This window comes from Hylaeus volcanicus, chromosome 9 (assembly GCF_026283585.1).
Source record: "Hylaeus volcanicus isolate JK05 chromosome 9, UHH_iyHylVolc1.0_haploid, whole genome shotgun sequence".
NCBI classification, from domain to species: Eukaryota; Metazoa; Arthropoda; class Insecta; order Hymenoptera; family Colletidae; genus Hylaeus; species Hylaeus volcanicus.
The window spans coordinates 923,456-944,215 of NC_071984.1; the positions used below are offsets into that span (position 1 = coordinate 923,456).

A 20,760-nucleotide genomic window follows, 5' to 3' on the forward strand; every position below is an offset into this window, starting at 1 on the left:
ATGTATAAAATAATAGTAATGATACTATTAATAAATAATTTTATTTGCACTTTTATTTGCAAATGTGCACTCACCCAGCGTTCAGCAGATCATGCTTAGCTTTAAGAAGACCTTGTCCAGGTGTAACATCACCAATACCGATAGAAAAGCCTCTGTTCATGAGGAAATAACTCGCCATTCTTGCTAATCGCCACATAGCTGTCGTTGCTATGTCTTCACCCCAGTCCCGCAGTAAAATATAAAATATATTCTGCTTCGAACCTGAACCCAACGTAGACTTATCCATGGATCCTGCTATTAGCTCTGAATTTCTGATAATAACATCTGTAATTTACCAACCTTGTTATTTAACTATTATTCTAAATAATAAATAAAGAAATTAATATGAAATAATCATTGAGGTTAAGAACGAAGAAACTTTTAGTTGATCAATTTTTGTTCTGTTTTTCTTGCGATTAATAAGTTGTTAATTTTCTAAATGAACTAGTTAATAAGTAAACAATAATGTAAGAGTCTAAACAGAAAATAAGACACATTGATTCCTTATTATTGGAGTATACGTACAAGAATCATTAATACACAGTTCCTCGTTGCTAGTGTAAGCTCTTCCTTTGGTCTTCAAATTAGCTTTAACTTTAGACGCATGATTGGGCTTCAAAATTAAACTAAAGATTTGTTTTCCTGTCCATAACATGATTGGTTTTAAAATAGCAGGTTTAGGAAGATTTACAGACATTGCAATGTCAGATCCTGCCAGAAGACAACCTGCTAATTGATTTGCTTGAGCTTTGTTCAAAAACATATCCTTTTGAGTTAAAAGATATCCACCGGTGATGAAATCCTGTGTCGCTGCTATTAATAATTCACCATTGCGAGGTGTGACTAAATTTGATTTATTCTAAAAGAAAATAAACAAAAATGTTAACGAAGATATTAACATTCTTTAGAAAATATAAATCCATAAAATAATTAGTACGTTACCCCCATTAAAACTAAAGCTTCCGCTCTAGCTTCCTCTGTTTGTGGCAAATGCAGATTCATTTCATCTCCATCGAAGTCAGCATTGTAAGGAGTACAAACACATTCGTTGAACCTAAATGTTCGGTGTTGTAATACTTTTGCTTTATGTGCCATGATACTTAGTTTATGTAGCGATGGTTGCCGATTAAATAATACTACATCGTCATCTCTAAGATGCCTTTCGACGATATCACCGTACTGTTGAATTTTAATAAAGATAATTACTCTTGTTTCATAAGTATCGAGTTCAAAAATACTTTTATAAACACACAATATTACTTGTAAATCTTGGGCAATCTTGTGTCGATTACCGTATCTTAAATATTTCTTGAATTGAGTCTTTCCTTGCTGTATAAAATTTGCACCTGGATGTATATCTGGCCCATTCCTTACTAGCTTTCGCATCAATTCTATATTTGACGGGTTAACCTTCTCAGGGTATGTTAAAATTTTTGCAACGTAGATAGGCACACCAACCTAATTACAAATGTATTCTTCATGTTTAACGTCTTTGAATAGTTAAACTGTTACACAATTTAATAAACACTTTAAATGTAAACTAAAGCTTACCTGTTCGATTCTAAGGTTAGGATCTGGCGAAATGACAGTACGACTAGAGAAATCCACACGTTTACCAGATAAGTTACCACGAAAGCGACCTTGCTTTCCTTTTAATCTTTGTACCAAACCCCTGCCAGATTTTTTTGGCTGAACCATTATAATATTTTATTAGTAATATTTTATTAACAGAAAAGTAGATAATTTTAACACGTTCAAAACTCACTTGCATGTTAAGAGGTATTCCAGACATTTCGCTGTTAATGTAAAGAGCACAATGTAATTGTAAAAACTCCCAATCTTCGCTATACATTTGTACTTTCGCTCCGCTTTGTCTATGCTTTTGGATAACATCGTTGATAAAAACTATTTCTGATAATTTCATGGTTAAGTGGTCTTCGGTTGTACCTGCTTTCATATCTGATACAACGCTAGGCCTGATACAAATCGGGGGCACTGGGATTCTTGTTAGCACTAAATCCTTTGGTAACGCACATTCTGGATTCATCATTAGTAACGGAATGTCGTTTTCTGGTATCTTTTCTAAAATGCTTTGTACCTTAAATTGAAATGTCATTTGTATCGGTATTAATATATGTAAAATATTTAAAGCGTAATAATATAATATTATTACCTCTAATGGATTCAATACGTTAATTAATCCACTTTGAAGTACTCCTTCCAATGCCTTGTTATCTTCGAGTACATTATTATATTCCGCTAGCTTCTCTTGAACAGTAGTATCTGTTTTCTTCTTCGCCTTATACTTTTCATGAACTATTTTAAGCAAACCAGCCTTTTTAACTGTTCCATTAAGATCTTTGCAATTTGGACAAACCGTTGTCTTCTTAGTTTTATCTAAAATTTGTTTTCGTAAAGCTTTACGTGATAAATATCCCAGGTTTGGATTTAACGCTCTGGCTAAGTAACGTTTCTTGTCAACTTCGGATAGCATGACATGAGAACAACTCTACAAATTAAAATATCAAAATTTATTGTTTATGTAAATATGTAATTTATAATTACAATTAAATAGTGTAAATATAAACGAAATGAATGATAAATTACTTTACAAATGGACTGAAGAATACCAATAATGGCTCTGAAATAACCGACATGAAAAACTGGTAGTTCCAAATCGATGTAACCAAAGTGTCCTATACATTCGTTCAAAGATTTGCCGCATGATACACAATTTGTTGTGTTGTTACATGTTCCCTGAAAATTTGTGTTATTAAATTGAAATAGTTCGATGGCAATATTAACACAGAGATGATGGATATAAATATGTTACTAATTTGATATATGGTGAACAGAGATAATAATAAATAGAGACTGTGGATCTTTATGCAAAATAAAATCTTTGCGAAAGAACCTACACAAACCATACCTAAATAAAAATTTATTTTTATTCTGCAAATGTTATAACATGAACTTTACTTTCAATCTTTTTTATATTCTTGTATATTGTTTGCATTTTGTAGGTACTTGCACATTCAAATTTCCAATAAATGTATAAAGATCCACAGTCTAATTATAAATTAGAATACTAATTAGCAATATTTATTTTCCTTGTGAGATAGTTTTCTCCTAGTGGTAATATCAGATTTAGTTAACATATTGGGTATTTGAAAAAGTTTGTAACGTTTCTCAATAATTTGCATGATTTCATCACATCGTTCTGTGATTGGGCGACCACAGCGGGATGCATGTTTGACATGAAAATTTTGATAGAGTAGTTTGTCAGTAAAAACCACAACTTTTTTCACAAGCCTGCGTAGCATTCTCGCCTTGATCAAGCAATAAAACGCCATGAACTTTTTCGAATACTACCCATTACTATTTTATATTTTATATTTTAAGTATGTTATCATCGAAATGTTAATGTATAATAGATGTAAAGAGTAAAGAACTCTATTCGCATAAATACCATTCTTCTGTCGAGTACTCCATAGGGAACCGGAGTATGTTCGACATCCTGATTATACAAGTTTTTGGCAACAACATGCATATGGGCCTGCCGTTCCATGTTATGTCGACTGTCTACCCCGAACGATACATGGGAACTAATCAAACAAAAATCGTAGTTCAAATTAGAAATAAAATAGATACAAAAGTTACAAATATTACTTAAATAAATTAGATCAACTTAGTTGTTCTATACATAATTTGAATTTATAATTTGTATAAATACAAAGAATACTTCAACAGAAAATTTGGTTATATTACAAATCTCCTTGCTGCATGTAAATTAAAATTAAAAGTTTGAAAATTCATTAAAATAATAGACGTACATTTTACGTGCTACGTCGGTTTCTCTAAACTGTTCTTTCACCATCGTGGAGGTTATACTTGATTCCCAGGTTAACGATATATTTGGTACAGTTTTATCTCTTAATAACGTAGTATATAAAATAAGCAAACTTTAAGATAACGCGCTACATGTATAAATTATTTAAACAGTCGAAAGAATTCGGAGAATTCTTCAAACACGTGTTATTCTCTGTTCGTGGTGCCATTGGTGCCATCTCAAATTTGACAGATTCGTATTGATGCCAGATTTGGCTACCGCGCATGCGCGAAAAAGCGCGCAGTGCTGTAGCTATAGGAAATAATATACAGGGTGTCCCAAAAATGTTGGAGGTCATTGAAAGGGGTGGCTCGGGGGATGATTTGAAACAACTTTTTCCTTAGCGAAAATGGTGTCCGAGGTTTCGTTGAGGAGATATTAAGGAAAAACATTGACCAATCAGAGTGCGAGTACGCCGGTGGAACAACCAATCAGAATGCAAGTATGAGCGCGGCCGCCTAGCGCGTAGCCTACGCTCCACCGGCATACTCGCGCTCTGATTGGTTGACGTTTTTCCTTAAAATTCAGTATCTAATACGACCATAAAACTTCTTAGCATGCAATAATATTAATTGTGTGGATAAATTATAACATAGGGATAACGGTTTAAATAATTTTACAGACAAAACACAATTTTTATAATTATAAAAACGGTTTTCCTGATTTTAACGTCCAACGAGTTTCCTACAGCTACAGCACTGCGCGCTGAGCTTTTGCGACGCGCATGCGCAGGAGCCAAATATGGCATCACACACAACCGAGTGACAGGAGTAGTTGATGTGATTGATTTGAATTATAAAAGCACATTTTAATCCCTATATCTTGACAATTGTAAAAACAATGAAAATATGAAAGATTGTTAATATTCTGCAGTGTATTTGAGGTATCATTAAATATGGTGTCATATCCATCAATGAATTTGGTAGATTTAATCATTGACGAGGTTGCATTGGAAGGTTTGGATGGTATCACTTTAGAAGGTTAGAGTAAACATTAATATTAATCTAAATACACATTATTTTCATTCGTACAACTAAGAATTTTAATAGTATTATACTATTATATATATTATATATACTATTATAGTACTATTAAATATTTCATCGATTGCAGTTAAATATCTTTTCGACTGGTAGTCTATTCAACTTATAAGTATCTAATTTGAAACTGTCAACGAATGTATTAATTTCATTAATTAGCTCTTTAGTTTTACAATACAGGGTGTCCCAGTCTAAGTGATATGGAACTCAAGGAAGGAAAATGGGAAGAATCCCAAACAAGACCCTCCGTATCGATTTCAAGAACCGCATGGTGCTTACTGTATCAATGGGACCACCCAGGGCCGAACCGAGTCCTTTCCTTGAAAATGAGCAAACTTTGAAGCGTTATAGCTTGTACTAATAACTAATAAATATCTATAACTATAACTATAACTAATATCTACTACTATCTATAGCTATAACTAATAAAAATCGGGTAAATACATTAAAGCTTAATGAATTCGTCTAAAAAAGTACTATCGCATGGTATGAAAAAAAATATATAGTTCCATTTGAAAAACGAAACTTGACCATCATGTCTCATTAAATAACAAAGTTAACAAAGATTCCTTCTCGGTGAAATTTTAATATTGCATTCGGTCAATAATTTTGGAGTTAGAGCTCCGTATCACTTAAACTGGGACACCCTGTATATCTAATTTCATATGAATGATGGATTTAAATAAAAGTTAGTGATTACTAGACTGCGGATCTTTATGCATTTATAGGAAATTTGAATGTACAAAAACCTACAAAGTGCAAACAATATGCAAGAATATAAAAAAGATTGAAAGTAAAGTTCATGTTATAATATTTGCAGAATAAAATAAATTCCTCTTTAGGTTCAATTTTTCTAGGCACGTTCACAAAGATTTTATTTTGCATAAAGATCCGCAGTTTAGTGATTATAAATGTTACAAATTTGAATACATTATAATCGATAATGGATCACTTAATTTTGTATCAATTACAGACAAAAATATAATAGCGCCTATAATTTAGTTATTATATAATTTCATTCATCTTATATGTATGTATTGTGGTCGACCAATTACAGCACAATGCAATGAAATCATACAAATGGTTGCGAAAAGCCACGAACTTTCTCAAATACCCAATATTATAGTTTTTTTGCATAATGCTTAGTTTCTTTTGCAGCGTTATGGTCACGTTTAGCACAACGACTTCACAATCCCTTGCCATTTTCAAAACCATTCATGGTTCAAATATGGTCTATATGTGTGCAAATCAGAGAATTTGGATTTCATGAGCTAGAAACTCCAAGAGAACCACTCGTAATTTATGATCGTTACGAATTTGTAGATCCTGATTTAGGTGTAATATTAGAACCAGTGAGTATTCAAAAAGAAATTTATTATACTATTACTGTTATACTATTAAATTGCAAACATATTTTTATAGGATGATGTACCACCAGACATTTACCCACATTATCCTATATACGATACTACCAAGGGAATCAAAGGATCTTGTTCAACATATTATACTCGTCAAGAGATTACAGAAACTGCAAGGAACCTTAGCTTAGACGAGGTTACAGAAAAATATGGACAAAAACTAGTTATCGTTGCATCACAATCAGCACGAAACCATGCATTAACCAGAAACGAAGTACTACCAACACTTGAATTAAATGCGATACAATATTGTTTTTTAGAAAGAGTAGGTAGATCACGTTATCATGGTGAAGTTACTCAAGGAAAACTTAGTCTTAATGCGTTAAAAGAAGATCCTAAGAGTTTGTTTTATCATCGAAAGTTATTGCTACGGCATAGGTTAATAACGAAACAAGTGCATCATCAAAAAAGTGGTTGTCATAGTTGCACCGGAAGCCTTTTACATCTTCCAAGGTTCTTTGTCGAGAGGAAACCAAAAGTAATTTTCTTAGCCGAAGAGATTATCAAAATACTTAAATCGAAACCTAATTACATTGCAGAATATGATGAAATAAAACGCAAGTTGCAGCTTGAGAATGCAATAAGGAAATTATTTAAAACTTCGTTCTTCCAAAAAGTTGTGAAAACAGATATAGTAAGTAATGAATATTGAATAAAGAATATTACTTATTCTTAGATTATTTAAAAAGTAATATTTGTATTTCTAAATAGATGGTGCCATATAGAACTTTGTACCCGAATGCTAAACCTATAGAATGGCAACGAAAGTATACTCCGGCAAAGGAAAAGAAAATTAAAGTAGTGCAATTGTTACATCCCACTATCGATGTTATGGAAGCATGGACTAAAGATGATATACAGGAAGAGGATGAATCACATGGTTCGTTCATTAATTTTTTGTTATTTATAGTGTTCAATACGTTCTTGTGGTTTAAGAAATAAAATCCTTTGCACTCGAGAGGTGACTCTCAGTCACTACTAGGTTTGACACAGTGAATCGATCAAGAATAATGTTTGTTTAGGTTTAATTTCTCACGAAGTGTCAATAAAATGATTATCGATGAGGTAAAGGTGACCTGATTAAGCTTAGCATTTGTGGCAATAGAATGCTAAGAAAGCATCTCGAGTGCCAAGGATTAAAATTAAATTATTATTTTGTAATTTCTAATTAATTATTCATACAAGAGTTTCGCTATACAAAGAATTTGAATATTCACTCTGTTTACTAACCTCTACAAACAATCAAATATTAATGTTTTTGACTCTTTAGAATAGATCTTCACAATTCATAAATGTTAATATTTAACATTATGTAAGAAAATAATGAATATCCTGTTATTTTAATTTTGAAGAAATGAGTGATTTAAAAAATATTACTTTATAGATTCATACCTTAAATCGCTTTAAAAATAATGGCAAATAATATGAATTAAAAACATGTATTAGTTTCTGTTGAAGAACAAAACTTACTGATTATTGTATTATTCAATTCTTCAAACTAATTTAATATAATATTAACTCTTTGCACTCGAAGCCTTTTTTCCTGGTATCTACAGCAACTCGAGATGCTTTCTTAGCATTCTATTGCCACAAATGCTAAGATTATATTGACTTCGAAAGTGAGATCTCTTAAATGTTACCATAGATAAACTTTATGAGTTATGAAGACGTTTAGTAGTTATTAGTAAAGACTTTCCTGTGTTTCGCAGAGTTAAATATTTCAAGTCATAAATACAATGTGCCCTATTTAAAGCAAGCGAATAGAATAATTGAAGAAAGTGGAAGCGAAGGTTTATGCCAAGGAAGTTTAGGTAAAAATATGGGGCTGACCAAACTACATTCCAGGACAATTTTGCGAAACCTAGTTAAAAGGGACATTGTTGCTACTTACATGAACGATATAGGCAGACAAAGACTTACAAAATATGTATCAAAAAAATTTGAGAAAGGTAGTAAATTAAGTAAACAGTTAAAGAAGGAAATGTATAAAATCAAAGAGCTTACGAAGCATATTGTAACTGAAAGTGATAAACCTGAGAAAAGTATAACTGCGATAGAGGAAAAGGAGAATACTGTTATTAGTAATCAGAAAAGAAATGTAGAAGAAGTAACTAAAATCGATACAACTAGCAAAGACAATGAAAACAATGATGCCAATGTAAAAGAGAAACCAAGTTCATCCATGACAGACATAGAAAAAACATTTTATGTTGTCAATCGGATATTATATAAATATCGTTTAACAAAACGTCGAAATAAATATAAACGAACGTTTTCGAATATTCAATCAAGTAAAATTAATAAAGCACTGGTGAAAGATGAAAGTATAAATTCTAGTAATGTATTGTCAGAGTTGTCGAGGAAGGAAAAGTCAGCAGTTGCGTATAAAAACATAAAAGTCGAGTACAAAGTTTTAACGCCAGTAAATACATTAAAATCAGATAATAAAATATATGGATTAATGGAAGACGTGCAAAACAGCGAAAAGAACAATATGTCGAATATCACATACAGACTGTTACGAAGAGCTAATATGATTATAGAATCGGTTAAAGAACATCAAGTTATTGATGACATGACAAAATTGATGAAGGTAGGATAATAAGGAAACAAAATTATTGTTTTTAATTACTACAGGTATTTTTTTCTACTCGTGCATACTCATATATACTCATTTATACTATACTTGTATACAGGGTGTCCCATGTAACACTTTTCACAATTATTCAAGTGCTTACGATAACCTGGAAAAAAGATATTTTAAACAAATGTTGATCAGTTTTTGATTGGCTATACATTGCAATACAAAAAGTTAGAGAAACAAATTGTTTGTTATAACTGTCAAGGTCACCTTCACTTTTTTTAAAGTTAGAGAAACAAATTGTTTGTTATAACTGTCAAGGTCACCTTCACTTTTGTATTGTTAACTTGAAAAATTGTGAAAAGTGTTACATCGGACACCCTGTATTTATGTAATGGTAAATACCTACTTAATGAATATAAAACTATAATACAGGAATACATTAACAAACCATTTGATAATACAACTAAGAAAACATAGTGTTTACATTAATTATAATTTTTTACACCAAGTAACTTTTTTTTAGATGATATGCGAAGAAGAAGACAAGGAAGGATATGACGTAAAAATAGATAGAAAGTCGTTAATAAGGTTGTTAGGAAAACTTGACAATGTTGTGAAAAGTATTAGAATAACACTCAGTTTAAATGGAAAAGAGAAACGTATGACGTTTATATGTAACCCAAATTTGGATATCAGCAGTCCTGTTATTCAGTCCGCTATAGAGCAAGCGAAATTAAAATTTTATTTCGTACTATCATCTCAGAGGACCAAATCATTTGCGAAAAGATGTTCAGGGAAGTCAGAGTCTAGTAAAAATAGTAATATTGATGATACTGCAAATAAATCCGAAGATAAGTCTTCATCTGGATTTAAAATGTTATCGAAAGTTTCTAAATGTGGACCCGTAAGTATCTACTTTGTTTTAGATTTTAAAATTGTATCGCTGTACAATTCCATAATTATGAAGTAATCAATGGAAAATATACAGTAGCTTTCGCAAGAATTTATATATGATTGATGAAATAAACTAATCTATTGTTTAACGAATGGACAAATATTAGAATATTCTGTGTTTATGGAATACTAAACAATGAAATATTAATTTTCTGTTAGTAGATATAAGATGAATATTTATTTTAATTATATAGATATTGATCGCTTTCAAAAAATGTTCTTGGTAAATAAATTATTTGCAATGAAATAATATAACACTGGTTCATTAATTTCAGAGAGGTTCGAAAAAGTATGGATACAGTCCAAAATTCATACGCATGAAAGCGTTACATATTCTTTTGTTCTATTTAATTTATGAACATCCCGGTGAACAAACCCTTTCAAAGAAAGAACAAATAAAAGCTTTGCTGGATAATGGTTTCAATGTTCCTAATGAATTGATAAGCGAATTCAGTACAATTTACTCTTCGGAGATAAGTTGGAAAATGTTTATTCCACCTTTGCCGAAGAATTCCAGTGAGTAATTATAATTATTATCTTCCTTGTTATCTATTAACGCAGCATCTATTTTCTTTCACTATTACAAATACACAGTATAAGCTAGGTGTTATGGAACAAATCTTTTTATTGACGATCCAAGCAATTATTATTCACTAGCGTCCACTGTTGGTTGAATTATTGATTATCAATTAGTGGTTAATAACGCAGACAGATTTGAAAGATTTGCTACGGTTAAATAAGAAAGTAGTTTAAAAAAATACAAAGTGTTTGAAATATTATTTCAAATGATGTTATTCCAAAAGAATTTAAGTTCAATTAAATCTTATTCTTATATTTTTCATTTGTTGTTATTTATGCACATTTTTAGTATTATTTTCGTACTATAAGTGGAAATAATAGGTGTTAGACGTTTCAGATTATCTAGTCCTTCAATTAGTCTGGAATAATACGGTTTTATTGTATACTAATTGCATCTCGCGTTTTCACCCATCTGGAATACTATTTATTTTACGTCGTTCGCATTCGACTGACTATTTAGCACGTGCTAGACTATTTAGCACAGTCTTTTGTTTTCCGTAAATCAGATGTTTCGTGATGCCAACTTTATTTACAAGTATTGAGATCTTCAACCGAAATCTTATTTTTATCAAAATAAAATATAGCCAATGTTACTAAGAAATAGTGTGGCTTTATATTAGTGAACAAATTTTAAAAATCAATTCAATAGTTCCAGAAATTACTCTTTACATACAAACAAAATTTACCTCTTTATAATATTATAATTAAAATATAGAAGCGTGGTGCATCCGATTTTTCAAACAGTGTATTTGTTTCAAGACGCAAGTTAATTCACAGTGATGAATTATACATATATCTTTTTCAGGTTGGCCCCAAGGATGGGCATTAATGTGTGACATTCTATTACGATTGCCATTGTCTATATTCTTAAAAATCCATTTCCTTTCCTTTGGTATACCGGACTTGGATAAATATGCGAACCATCCCATTCGGAAGCATTATTTAGTCAGAGATTTACCACTTGACACACGAAACGCTTTACTACATGCACGAAAGTATATATTCAACGTACATGAAACAGTGACAAGATTGTGTTACATCGGGCTGGTACAATTCGGGCCCCAAAGACTGAAGGAGAAAGACCAAGTGTTCATTTATGTGAATCGACGTACAGAAATAATGGATACAACTTCATCCGCGCCTAGTTATCACATGATTGAGGATAAACCCTACCCTGTAATCAAATATAACTTTGACGGAATGCATGTGGTAGAGAAATATTGGTACGATTTGTGGAATACGTGTATAAATACATCATTAGGTGGTCGACTTGTTGTTCAAGGGAAAGATATAGTATTGGAAGACGTGACTAAGAAAAGTGACATGATTCGAGCAGTGGTGGCTCGTACGCCAGAAGAAGCTGTGAGATTGGACACTGGTCATGTGCCTGGTGATCGCAAAGGTGCTGCTGGAATAGATTCAGCATTCTTCGCTCATCTCAAACGCAATTGGAATTGGGGCATTAGCAGCAGTACGCATCAAACAAAGTCTCAGCAGACCGTACAACACGAAAGGGATGTGTATCTTTCCAAAATAAAAGCAAAACCTATCAAGTTCACAGAGTTTCCTGGTTTGAAGAGGGTATCTGGCCCTCCTTCTGTGACTGCGGCAGATCTTAGAAAGAAGGTACAGGTTAAACCTGACGAAGGCTTGAACCAATTGAAAAAGTACGAAGCATTACCTCATTATCGAAACCTGAAACAGAAGTCTATCGTCAGAAGAGTATTGCCACGTAAGACTAGTTATAGAAGAAGAACAAAATACGACGAAATTGATCATCGAGCTTTGCAACGAATGCACAAATTGCGAGTAGATTGGGACCCATGCGAAGATAAGATTCTACTCGTTTGCAAGATCGCTATGGTGTACCTTTGCCCAAGTTTACGCAAACAAGTAATAACATTTTCCATGGTGAGAGACGTGTTAAGAATGTATTCCCTCGTTTCGTATAATAAAACCTCTAGAGCTTGTCAACGACGACTTTTATACATGCTCAGACAACAACAGAACGACAATGCCATCGCTTTAGGAGTCGCAGAAATGAAACAGAACTTTTACATCAGGAAACGCTTTGATGGGATCATCGAAAGGCTTAAAGAAGAATACAAGAATACTTATGAGTTTGAGAAACAAGTTACGGAGACCTTCAAGTCACTTGTTGCTTACATTGGGAAAAAGTATTATGATATTTCTGATGTCGAAGCAAAGGAACCTCTTCCGGTGCCTAAGTCGGTGCAAGAATTTAATATATTTTATAAGGTAGTGCATCCCCCGAAGCAATTTGGTAATCATGGATTCACAAAAGATGTTCGAAACGTTAATGATATACATTCTGCAGTTATAAACTCTGTTATTCATAGCTCCATGTGTTGTGGAAAAGACAGAAGGTCCTGGGCGTACCAGTTGTTCAAAGTGTATCAACAGTATCCGGAGACACTCCTACGAAATGCCATGACAAAGATTCGAGCTGATCAAATGGTTACTGTGAAAAAGTCTTCGTTGCCTACGATAAGAAAGTATGGAAACTATATGCCAATGAGTAGTTCTCAATATCAGTTGAGCAGTAATTATATATATAAATTTCACACTACATGGCCTTATGAATTGTTTACAGAATCGTATGATGTTTATTTAAAACTTGCTAATTGGTACAGTCAAAAACAATTAGATAACCAGAATGATGCATCGAACACTTCCAACGGTGTTGAAATATTGCCAGTTACAGGTGGTTTGATTGTTACGATACATGATTTTGTAGTACAGGATCAAATGGATTTCGATATCGAAATACCTGACCAAGTGATAATGCTGGATCCAAGACTGAAAGAAAAAGATGAAACTTATTTCAGAATCGCTCAAAGGTATCAAGTTGTTTTAGCTAGTTTGGACAATTTGAAATTTTCAAAAGAGCCTCCTGTTTCTGATCTGCAAAAAAGCGAACAAGAGAAATGTTTTAATTCTGACGTCGACGTTTGCAACGATACGAATGTTCTTAATGTCGATGAGAAATTGGATAAAGATTGCTTTTCGAATCTGGATATTGAGAAGAATTTATCTTCGCATGAATACGATACTGAAGACAAGAATTTTGAGGATGCGAAAAGTTGTGTCGACTATGACGATGTACTAACCTTCGATAGCGACGAAGAGAGTGGTCGCACTGTAGCAGACGACGAAGACAATGTAATCAGGTTTCAAGATGGAACTAAAATCGTATTAAACAAAAATGATCTGGAACGTTCAAAATCCTACGACGAAAATTCGCAGGAAGAAGGTAAAACTTCTTTAGTGGATGATAATAATCTTGAAGAGGCCAGTCAAGCACAAATACAGAACGCTACAATTGCTGAGGATAAACTTTTAAAATCTGTGGACGTAACACAAATTCAAAATAATGGTGATGGTTCGTTGAATATGAAAAGCTCAGTTCCAGTTCAACCGTGTTTAGAATTAAATATGGATGCACAACAGAAATTGATTACCACTGGAAGTAAGAGAGGAAGAGATGTGGATAATGAAGTGTTTTATTCAGGTGAACCTGTACAGAAGAAAGCGAAACCAGATAACGCAGTGGTTAAATCGAATGAACATGAGCTGGAGAAAGCGAAACCAGATAATGAAGTGGTTGAATCGAATGAACATGAGCTGGAAAAAGCGAAACCAGATAATGAAGTGATTGAATCGAATGAACATGAGCTGGGAAAAGCAAAAACAGTGTCTAATTTAGATGAACATGATAAGGAAAAAGCAAAACCAGATAATGAAGTGTCTAATTTGGATGTACGTGAGCAGGAAAAAGCAAAACCAGATAACGCAGTGGTTGAGTTGAATAAACATGACCAGGAAAAAGTAAAAACAGATAAGGAAGTAATTAATTTGAATAAAAAAGCAAAATTAGATAATGAAGTGTTTGAATTGGGTGAACCCGTGCAGAAAAAAGCAAAATTGGATAACGAAGAGTTTGAATTGGATGTACGTAAGCAGGAAAAAGTGAAACCAGATAACGAAGTGGTTGAATCGAATGAACATGACCAGGAAAGAGTGAAACCAGATAACGAAGTGGTTGAATCGAATGAACATGACCAGGAAAAAGTGAAACCAGATAATGAAGTGTGTAATTTAGATGAACACGGCCAAGAAAAAGCAGAAATTGATAATGAAATTGTGGATGTCGAAAAGAATGATAAAACAGTACCAAGCAACCATGCTACGTCAACTGAATCAGTGGATGAAATACAAAAGGAAGATTTAAGAAAGAATTCTGCGAAGGAAACTGAATCATTGGATGAAATACAAAAGGAAGAGTTAAGAAAGAATTCTGCGAAGGAAACTGAAGAAGAAGAAGAAACTGGTACAAAAGAAGGTGCCGATGATACAAAAATCAGCAACAAAGCTATTTTAAATAAAGAAAGTGAAACCAATTTACTGTCGAAAAAAGATAATAATCAAAAGTTTACACGTGTCAGTGATATTTTAAAGAATAAATCCTTCGAACCAAATTATTTGTATCAGTATTGCAAGGTTGATGACTCAACAGACGAAAAAAAACGTTTTACTCGAATAGCTCTGTTAAGAATGAGAGAGGAATTGAGTGAACTTACAACAGCTGACAGCCATCATGCACACGATTATTTCGTTGTAAATATGTTCAAAATTTTGTATTCCTTGCATGAGTCAGATTCACAAAATTCCAGTGGAAATGAAATTTTCAGACATTTTTTGTTACCTTCGGAATTGATACCTTTAAGATTGTGCGTGGCAAATAATGTAATTCAAGAGATAAATAAATTTGCCGCTTTTCCGAAAGACAGCATCTCGTATACCGATTTTAAGAAAAGTTTACTCAAAGACTCTTCGTTGGATTTGAATAATGTGGATGCAGTGTATAAATTTATACGGGATAAAAAAGAACTTGGTGCCAGTATTCAGGAGTTGATGGTAAGTTAAAATTAAATTACTTTTGAACTAATTTATCATTTACAGCAATTACAACACTTGCTATTCGTATCTAAATTATTTAAACCATGAACAAGTCTAATCGAGTCCCCAAGAACATATATTTTGTAAACATCGAATACATTTCTGTAAACTGAAACTTAAATTAAATTACTTTTGAAGAATTCAGTAACACATTGACTATCATTAACTAATTTATCATTTATAGCAATTAAAACACTTGCTATTCGTATCTAAATTATTTAAACTATGAACAATTCTAATCGTGTCTCCAAAAACATATATTTTGTAACCATCGAATACATTTCTGTAAACTGAAACTTGGCTCGCATACCTATGTTCATTTTTTTCTTCTTTTGTACAGAATGAATTTGAGAGTACCATGGGCGAAGATTTGCAGTACATCGTATCACTCTTTATTGAACACCGTTTGTTCTTGCGGGCTGGTGTAACAACTGTTCGTTATGTACACCATCGTCATGCTGATGCTTGGTTAATAGATTCATATAAAATTTGTCGTCTCAAGAAGGAATCACTTACACCGATGCCCAGGGGAACAGTGTATGTGACAGAACCTGAAGTAATAATAACTGAAGGCAATGACTTAAACTTTTCCAAAGAATCTAACGATGCCAGTGTTATATCAAACAACGAAGAGAAGAATCCTTCGTCACCAAGGATTGATGATGAAGAACCAATTATATCGGACACACAGTCAGAAGTAAAAACTCACAAAATTGAAGATTGTGATAAGGATTCATCTAGTCACAGCGATGAAGAGTGCATTACGCTCACAAAAAAGAGAATGCAACGAAAGAGGACTCGTTTACTACCCCAGAGAGATATATCTAGGGCTGCGAAGCAATTAGATCTTGCGTAAGTTCACTTTTGTACTGTTCTTCTATTCGAAGTTATTATAATCGCCTTGTAGTATTACCTGGAAGTATTAATTTGTTGTGATCTATTGCGTAACATACTTTTTAATCAACTTCAAAAAAGGAGGAGGTTATACCATTCGACATGTATATTCTTTTTAGCGTAGAGTAGTATTGAATCTACTTTTATTTTTCTCTCCAAAGTTATTAAAAGTTGTATATTAATAGAGAATAGAATAGAGTAGAATCTAATTTTGTAATCAATAGTAATATTTTATTAGTTAAGACAAGAAAAGAAGGTACGAACCATTTAAGAAAAATTATGGATTTATGATTCGATGAAGAAAAACTATTCTCTATATTCAATTGCAAAGCAATGTAATTTGTCTAAAATATGTGTGAAAACAAATAACACTCAAAGACTGAATTATTAACTCAAGGGAAACAACGTTGTGTTAGAAAAACTTATTTATTAAAAGATTATGCTACGCTTAAGTGTAAAAGTAATATGCAGTGTTTAATAACTTTAAAGAGAGATCTGAAAGTAGATTGCATAGCAATTATTAACTTACTTTCAGTCTCTAGAAATTTACCAATTATAATTAAAATTGGTATATCACTTTGAATCGTAATAACATTTTCATTCGCTGACATGTGTGTTGTAGTACGAAACAAGAAATAAGGGTTGTAATAAAACCGTGGATACGAATAGATGGAGCCTTAAATCGTAGAGTACTTGATCGCATGTTAGGAGCAATATTAACATACTGTATGAACCATCCAGGTATAGCATTAACTAAAGTACAGAATAGATTTGTTCCTGCTCTTCAGCCGTATCATACAAGAGAATTGGTTGAGGTAATTAATTACTATATTTAGAAAAATAGTTTTTCTTATAATACTGAGAAATTCTATTTTACAACAACAAATCTTTTTTATATTATTTTGTAATAGATGCTGGAAAAGTTAAAATGCCTGAAGAAGATAATAATAAAGAAACCACGTGTAACTTTATTTTCAAAACCATCACCAGTTGATCCAAGTGAGTAAGAAACTGTTGATTCATTAATGAAATTTTGGGTTATATCTTTATAACTATTTTCTGTAATGATAAAAAGGATTAGTACATTTACAATGTATTATACAATCAATATTTACATGAAACTTTGTTGAATATTTGAATATTTTCAATTGAATTTTATATTCATAGTACTCGAAACAATATTTTGTTGTTGTTGAATAATCATGAACTTGTGAATGTTTTATTTTTTTCTTTTAGAGATAACAAATACCAATTGGGTTGTCGAAGAAGATATTTACCTCGAACCTGCAAATGGAGCAATGTTAAAATTTGGAATATTTTTGAGCACTAAGCTGTATAAATCAGATTACATTACCTAATTGTCATACACGAGACAATCGAATTGTAAATAGTTCAAGTTTATTTTGTCGACATAAATATTTCATAACAATGTTCTTAAAAAATAGAAAACTTTTATTTAAAAAAAGTAACAAATAACAAGTTTTCAGCACTGGAACAATATAAACATACCTTAAAAAACACCCAAATATTTATACAATATTAACAATTTTCGTAAATTCTTGTAATTTATGCACTATAGAAATATCTACTACCCAGTTGCAATTTATGTTAAGTGAAGGTATATTAGGCTCTCTTACATCTTCATTACTGAACCAATAAATCGATTTTACGAACCGTTTTAACAGCAGGAAAATTATATTATAATTTTCATATAAAATGTAACATATCTGTATATAAGATATCAAATACACGAATACTGTTAAAATATAGTTCTTATGGAATATAATATTATGTATTAAGGTCTCGGTAACAATTTAATTACGTTTATAAATATTTTGAATCAATAGCATAATATATAGATATTAAAGTCGACCAGATTTTGAACAGATTAAAATGTTCTTGTGGATAAAAAAGGTTTACTTTTCAAATTTGACGATTAAGCTACATAAAATGTTAAATAAGTCGTGATATAGAATTTAATGTTTTCATTTATAGATAGATGTAAATTTGTAAAACACAATTTAGTTTTAATTTCTTCTTTTAAAAGGTTAGAAATTTTGTATAACTATTAAAAATTTTATACAATTTTAAAAACATAATATAAATGAAATAATAATACATATACAGTACTTGCAACATTGTGAAAAACTTTTATAATTTATTAGCGATACCTGCAAATTATATTTGTATAGTTTCAAAAAATGTTAACCTAGTATGTATACTGCAAATATACAACATTCATATTTTATAACATTTTATACTTTTGTACTATTTATTTTTATTAAAACGAAATTAGAATGTATCATTTCTGAAATTTGTTATTTTTCTATTTTTCAAAATATTTGTTCTGTAAATTTTGTACACATTTTTAATAAATAAATAGTTTTAGAATGTTATGTAAATTGCGAATAAAAAATCATTAGAATGGAAATTAGTGTATCTATTTCTGACTGTTGATAAATGTAACTACGGAAGCACATAATTTTTACAATTATCGTACTTCATTAATAGTTACAATATATTTTCCATACGATTCCACTGTTACATGTAAATTATATGTGAATATATCTATATAATTTGCATATTAATTACTTTTCATTCAAAATTATCCACCTTTAATTCAATAATTAAAAAATTACACATATAAATATATATAAAATTTATTTGCATCGCATTTAAATTGTACACGTCACCAGTAACGTTTTCTTTTTCTTTCGAATTGTTTAATTACGTTAAATTATGTCTAACATTTATGTTACACGTATTACTGACGTCAGAAACGTTATGAAAAATAATGATTCCAATATCATACTTTAATAAACGTTTCTTGTTTGTGTTTATCACTGTATAATAATAACAATATTTTCTTTCTTATGTACTATATATTCATTTTGTATTTGGCAACTACTTTTTACTATTACATAATATTGTTAACTAAATTCAGTGAAACTAATTAAAGCGAATATTACCATACTTCAAAAATTCAATAATCTGGGTAGATAATATCATTAGATGGTAATGTGTTTTAATGAAATAAGAATAATAATGGAATGTTTCTTTGAATCGTAACCATCTATGTACGTAATAAATATATATATTTTTATCCAATGTTCTTTGTTACGGAAGTTCTTTTTCTTTTATGAAAAAGATGTTAAATATCCTGTGTTATAACACTATTAACAACAGCGTATATATTTGTGTATACTTAATCATGAACCTGGTACACAAATAATATATAGGAAAATATAGATACAATGATACGATACATATAACAGTGGTCTAGATTTTGAACTAAGACTTACGCTTACTTTATGTTACAGAATACATTTTTTTATTTACGCTTTGCTCTATGTATACTTCCAGAATTAGCAATTTGTATGAAATTGTAGATCCTCAAGGTACGTACATGTACATTATACACTGAGTAACAAACTCAATGCAACAAAAAGTTTTATTAAAATTTCACTCAATTTTAATAACAATTTTTTGTTGCGCTAATTTTGTCGCTCAGTATATGTATGTCTCTTCTAGAATAAGTTTCTCTTTAAAATATTTAACTTCGCTTTTTATAAATATAAATCAATTTTTTTTTATACAATTGTGATGTAACCTTCAAATAAGAGGTTCCTAACCTCAAAATAAAATTATTATATATTTATGACGAGTATTAAATTACAACCAAACCTATATAAAATGTATACATAATGTGACAACAATAACGTCATTCACCTCCAATCCTAAGAATATATAAAATTTACCTGCTATTTAAGTCAAAGATCTCTCGTTTCAATTTCGATACAACTTATTTGATACGTTACTATTATTTCATTTAAAAAGAAATATAAGCTCATCAGCAATTATATTAAAATAATAATTAAGTGATAATTTAATTACTATTAGAAGATATTTCTGTGTAAAGTAGTTCCTTTGACTTAACATAATGAAGATGAAAAGCCTTTCTTCACTTCGAAGGTGCATTTATATAACGTTGCAACAAAAATTGTTCCCATCAATTGTCTTTCTTAAAAACATAACTTAAAACCGAATTTTCCTTTGTTTAATTTGTTCATAAACATCAGGGGTTAACAACTGATATCCTGACTTATCGCTCAAATAGTACAACTTGTCTTGTACCTTATTAGGATCGTATTCCTCCTCCAGAAGATCCTTCTTCTTTAATTTGAATGTGCCTGAAATCAGTATTTATTAATGTTTGTAATTTAATGAAGCAGTTGTACCATCCAAACGAGAGTAACAAATCATATATCATGAATTTTTGTACGATTTTATAAAAGAAACATGATTTTTTAAATGGTTGAAATGTATTATCTAACGTTTATATTATTTAAAAATATGAAATATTCAAATGTGATAATTGCAACC

At 31.1% G+C, this 20,760-nt stretch overlaps 3 protein-coding genes across 5 annotated transcripts in view; 1 reads left to right on the top strand and 2 right to left on the bottom strand.

The window, feature by feature from the left end:
• LOC128881724 (DNA-directed RNA polymerase III subunit RPC1) overlaps window positions 1-4,107 on the bottom strand; it is an 8,873-nt gene extending 4,766 nt beyond the window's left edge. The window contains exons 1-10 of the mRNA XM_054133001.1: window positions 3,873-4,107; window positions 3,509-3,644; window positions 2,647-2,796; window positions 2,213-2,548; window positions 1,805-2,137; window positions 1,591-1,728; window positions 1,300-1,497; window positions 982-1,218; window positions 565-898; window positions 75-324 (exon numbers count right to left, since the gene is read on the bottom strand). Coding sequence (XP_053988976.1) covers window positions 75-324; window positions 565-898; window positions 982-1,218; window positions 1,300-1,497; window positions 1,591-1,728; window positions 1,805-2,137; window positions 2,213-2,548; window positions 2,647-2,796; window positions 3,509-3,644; window positions 3,873-3,916 — 2,156 coding nt within the window. The 5' untranslated portion in view covers window positions 3,917-4,107. The remainder of the gene's footprint in view (window positions 1-74; window positions 325-564; window positions 899-981; window positions 1,219-1,299; window positions 1,498-1,590; window positions 1,729-1,804; window positions 2,138-2,212; window positions 2,549-2,646; window positions 2,797-3,508; window positions 3,645-3,872) is intronic.
• Window positions 4,108-4,677: 570 nt separating this feature from the next.
• LOC128881978 (general transcription factor 3C polypeptide 1) lies at window positions 4,678-17,942 on the top strand. 2 transcript variants are annotated; one of them, XM_054133483.1, is made up of 13 exons: window positions 4,678-4,908; window positions 6,127-6,320; window positions 6,391-6,651; window positions 6,748-7,020; window positions 7,098-7,266; window positions 8,096-8,979; window positions 9,494-9,874; window positions 10,200-10,440; window positions 11,309-15,441; window positions 15,824-16,335; window positions 17,000-17,192; window positions 17,289-17,376; window positions 17,614-17,942. In XM_054133483.1, exons 1-13 carry the CDS (start codon window positions 4,824-4,826, stop codon window positions 17,733-17,735), a joined length of 7,536 nt encoding a protein of 2,511 aa, XP_053989458.1. In that variant the 5' UTR covers window positions 4,678-4,823; the 3' UTR covers window positions 17,736-17,942. The 2 variants fall into 2 exon arrangements, with proteins under 2 accessions (XP_053989458.1, XP_053989457.1); XM_054133482.1 differs by having other exon boundaries at window positions 6,391-7,020.
• LOC128881979 (long-chain fatty acid transport protein 4-like) overlaps window positions 17,809-20,760 on the bottom strand; it is a 51,322-nt gene continuing 48,370 nt past the window's right edge. For both annotated transcript variants that reach the window (XM_054133486.1, XM_054133485.1), the window contains one exon: window positions 17,809-20,567. In XM_054133486.1, the coding sequence (XP_053989461.1) occupies window positions 20,413-20,567 (155 nt within the window). In that variant the 3' untranslated portion in view covers window positions 17,809-20,412. The remainder of the gene's footprint in view (window positions 20,568-20,760) is intronic.